The sequence below is a fragment of the Belonocnema kinseyi genome, chromosome 6, assembly GCF_010883055.1.
Source record: "Belonocnema kinseyi isolate 2016_QV_RU_SX_M_011 chromosome 6, B_treatae_v1, whole genome shotgun sequence".
NCBI lineage: Eukaryota > Metazoa > Arthropoda > Insecta > Hymenoptera > Cynipidae > Belonocnema > Belonocnema kinseyi.
The window spans coordinates 98358286-98362778 of NC_046662.1; the positions used below are offsets into that span (position 1 = coordinate 98358286).

General features: G+C 26.2%; 1 protein-coding gene across 1 annotated transcript in view; it reads right to left on the reverse strand.

The window, feature by feature from the left end:
- The window catches only part of LOC117175515 (histone acetyltransferase Tip60-like), a 7110-nt gene extending 3483 nt beyond the window's left edge, over positions 1-3627 (reverse strand). Inside the window, exons 1-4 of the mRNA XM_033365222.1 lie at positions 3519-3627; positions 3358-3415; positions 2860-2928; positions 2015-2455 (exon numbers count right to left, since the gene is read on the reverse strand). Coding sequence (XP_033221113.1) covers positions 2015-2455; positions 2860-2928; positions 3358-3415; positions 3519-3563 — 613 coding nt within the window. The 5' untranslated portion in view covers positions 3564-3627. The remainder of the gene's footprint in view (positions 1-2014; positions 2456-2859; positions 2929-3357; positions 3416-3518) is intronic.
- Between the last annotated feature and the right edge of the window lie 866 nt (positions 3628-4493).

A 4493-nucleotide genomic window follows, 5' to 3' on the forward strand; every position in this document is an offset into this window, starting at 1 on the left:
GAGAAATGCTTATTAAGAGTTTGAGTGTACCCCGTATTTTAGAATTTAAAAGACTTTAAAGATTTGAAAATATGATTTGAACACGCTGAGAATAATAAAATCTTAAAACACTTTTAATATTCATTTTCAGGTTGACCGTTTCAATCGAAGAAAAATATTTGTTTAATTTAAAAATTTGAGTTTTTTTAACTTAAAAGTTCTTAAACTAGAAGTTAAATGATTGACATTTTAAATAGTTTGAGCATCCTTGAAAAGCTTAAAAATGTTATTTCAAAATCTTAAGAAATCTAGAAGTTGTTTTAAATTTTGTCAAATTTAGAATTATTTTTTACATTTTTTCAAAACTTCTAAATAATTTTAAAAATTAATTAAATTTGTCCTGCAACTTCTAGAAAATCCTACGAATTTAAACAAATTTCCTTAAAACTTGGATTTATAAATAACAATTGAACACTGAATATCGTTTTCTTAATATTCATAGGAAAATTAAAAATGATTTTTCATTTTGAAAAATTATTTTAACAGAATATTTCAAAACATTTCCAGAATTCTCAAAAAGAACCCTGGAAGATTTTAAGGATTGAAAAAAATTTGCAGCATTTTCTAAAAATCGGAGGAAGAATTCTATTCGTTTTAAAATATGTTTAGAAATTCTAAAAAAAAATTTCCACACACTTTGTTTAAATTACTTGACATCATATTAAGTTTCAAATTAATTTTGAATCTTTTCAAAACTTCTAAATATCTCTTAAAATTACTCAAATTTGTTCTGCAAACAATAAGTGTTCAATTATTATTTCTACATAAAAATTCAACGATTTCGCTTACAACTTAAACATTTTTTAAATATGACAATAAAAATGTTAACGTTAAAAGTTTAAAAGCCTTTCGAAATTTTAACAATTCAAAACTTTCTATGTCAGAAAATTAAGTTAAAAATTGTTTGCTTTTAAATATTTGGCTTCAATTAACAGTAAAACAATGCTAATTATTAAATAATTATTCTTTTTTCTTAATAAAAAAATGTCAAATTAAATGGGTTGCAAGGTGAATCATTTATACTGAAACAATATTTTAAATTTAATAAAGACCTTTAATTACGAATGTATTATTATTATTAAGTTAGTTGTTAATTGAAAATAGTTTATAAAGTTTTAATCGCACATTTACATTTTTTAATGACAAGACTTTAGAATTGAAACAGTAACAATCTGGAAATTCTTAAACTTTGAACGAATTTAGAATCTTTTTATCAAATAATTATTGTTTAGTTTTTAATACTTAAAGTATAAAACCATTTAAACAATTATTTATTCATTTATTTATATTTACATTTGATAAAAGACTACACTTTGAAATTCTTTAAATTAAAAATATAGGCTTAAAATTAAAAATGAAGAGTTTTTAAAGTAAAAGATTTTTTAATTACGCATTGTGAACTAAATGATATCACAATTTAAAAATGTTTAAATTCAACTAATTATTTTAAAACTGTTGAAATCGAATTTGGACAGATTTTTCTTCTAAAAATTTTAAATCCGCGGTTTTTCCCGGTCCAGCGTCTACCCTGATTTTAGTACAATCGAATGAAAAATCTCGATTACTGAGTCAAATGACCGGTAATTTCATGGTGAAAAAACTGGCCTTTTCCCACCGAGGTAGACACAACGAAAATTGTTTAAGAAACTGTTAAATTTGAATTAGAGAGCAATCTGAATTTTAATACGAATAAATTTGAAAGTTTTTAAAGTTAGAACGTATTAATTTCCACAATATTAGTTTTTGAAAGTATTTCAGTCCTATTGAGGGAAGTTGAGAGTACCGATGGAGAAATTACTCATATTATGAAAAATTATAAATTATTGGGAAGGTAATGATATTCACATTTAAACATTTATACTTCAAATTGATCGTGAACTAAAGAATCGATAAAAAATAACAGTTCAAACTTTTCGCACCCCATGAAAATGACACAGTTCCGATACACACATTTGTAGACAAAAGAAACGTTTACCTCCCATTCTAACCGCACTATTAATTGAAAATATTGGTCTACATTCTAGAACAAAATTAACTAGGGTGAGATACAAGTAGAAATTATTGTACAGACAGAAGTCTGTCGTTTGAAAGAATAAATTTTTAAAAAAAATGTCCATACTTGATTCGCCAGAGGGCAATAAAGGTGGAGGAGGCAAGGGAGCTTCTTGGGAGTCTTCGTTGTCCAAAAAAGTGGCTTTTCTTTTCCTGGCTATTTTTTTCTGTAATGCAGCTTGAAGGACAGCAGATCCGTTTACCGGTTCGGTGCTTATGGTAACTGGACTGGGCGGTCTGCTCTGTGTTTGTTTTTTCGGTGTGGCAGCGCCGGTGCCTGGAGCCGTCACATCCCGGTGTGGATATTGGACTTTCCGAGTGTCCAAACAGTCTTCCGTCACCCATTCGTCTAACCTTTTATTGACTACGAAAAGAAATACTTAGATAATTTTACATTTTTAAAGTAAATCCTTTCGACTCGTCTCAGTTAGAATTATTATTATTATTCTAATAAGTATTTTGTTGTAGGAAATAACTATATTGAAAAATATATTCAAACTTTGCTGTACAAAAATATCTCCTATTTTTAAACAAAGATTTATTGGTTTGAATTCAAAACATTAAATTTGGCTGTTAAATAATACTTTCAAATAAGCATTAATCTAAATTGAATAATAGGAAAGAGAGAATAATGATTTAATTAAATTAATTATTATATAATATGATATAATTATTATATATTAAATTAATTAAATTAATTAAAAATTAATTTAATTGTTTTGAGTATAGAAAAATATAGAAGTGAATAAAAAGACATTGTTTACTCACAATCTACGTAATGAACATAATAGCATTTGAATCCACGGACGTCTTTGATGCTTATGATTTCCGCTTGTGCTGCAGCAAAAAAAATATAATTATAAACTATTTTTTAAAAATCAGAAGTATCATCTTCATACCACTTCCTACTGATGACATTGAATGTCACAAATAGCTTATGACATTTACAGCCTAAACAATGAAAGCACGTTACAAACATAACCTAACATTTCAACTTTACATATTGAGATTTACCAGTTTTGAGGATAAATTAATCAGAGAAAAACGTGTTTTTCCAAAAATTATTGTATTTAATTATTTTCCAATGATGTTTTATGTCATACTTTCTCGAAGAAGAAGGAAAATTGGAGCAAATTTGACGTTAGAACGAAGGTATCTATTTTTCGAAGTGTTTTGAGATTTAATTCAAAATGCTTGTGAGGCAATTTATGATTGAATTTTTTGTAATTAAACTTGAAATTTTATTTTAAACGATTAAATACTTACGCCAATCATCAGTGCCGTGCATTTTAACCGGTAATTTACATCCTTCTACAAGCGCATTCTGAAAGAGAGGTTAGGAAATTGTAATATTTAAATTCATGATCTTCAAGTTTAAATTGAAGAACACCTTCAAGTTTAATTGCTTCGCATGAAATTTAACTTACTACGGAGTCGCATATTGTTTCCCGGTCGTCGTGCTCCTCAATCATTTCAGTCAAAATTTGCAAAAAACTGTCAATAAAATCAGGATTGTTTTGAAGCCTTTGGAGCACTGACGTCAGCGCTATAGAATGCGGTTGATGGAACTAAGTTACAATTTAAGAGCCAGTCGATAAGTCTCAAAGTAGGGGAGTTTAACAGCCGTTAGATAGTGCTAGCTGGTCTAGTCAAAATTCCGCGAAATTTTAAATTTAATAAATGACAAATTTCTTCTTTTACACAACTTAGTCATAAAAGTACATAGTCTATTCATAAAATAAATTAAAAGTGTGTGTCATTTAATTTACAAAGAAAAAATTGTATATTTTAATTACTGGTCAGTTTTTCTTACGTAGTTCTGAATTTCCGAAATATAATATTATTATTAAATGTATATTAGTGTCTGTTGAAACCGCGTTTCAAAGTACTTGTTTTCATATCTTTCTCTCCTTTTAACACTGAATAGTGGAATTTTTAATTAATAAAGGTAAGAATAACATATTTAATTTATAAACCAAATAAATTAATTCTCTACCAAATACCAAATCATGAATTTTCAAATAAATAAATTTCTGTGAAAAAGTCTAATTTTCAAAAAAACGTTATGGAAATTATTTAATGATCGGATCAGAAAATAATTTTTACCCCAAAAAATAAGTTTTAAAATAGCTTAAATGCTAACAAAAATAAATTCATTTTTTACTAAAAAGTAAAATTTTTAGACAAGAACAATGTTATATAAAAAAAATATTTTTTCAACAATAAAAAATAATTTTTTTTTCTTAAAAAACGTAACAAATTTTCAACAAAATAGATCAATTAACAATTAAAGGAATGATTTTTCAATTAAATTCATGAATTATCAACCAAATGATTGATTGCTCAACTAAAAAAGACAAATTTTTAACCAAAAATAAAATAGGTTAATTTTTAGTTAACTC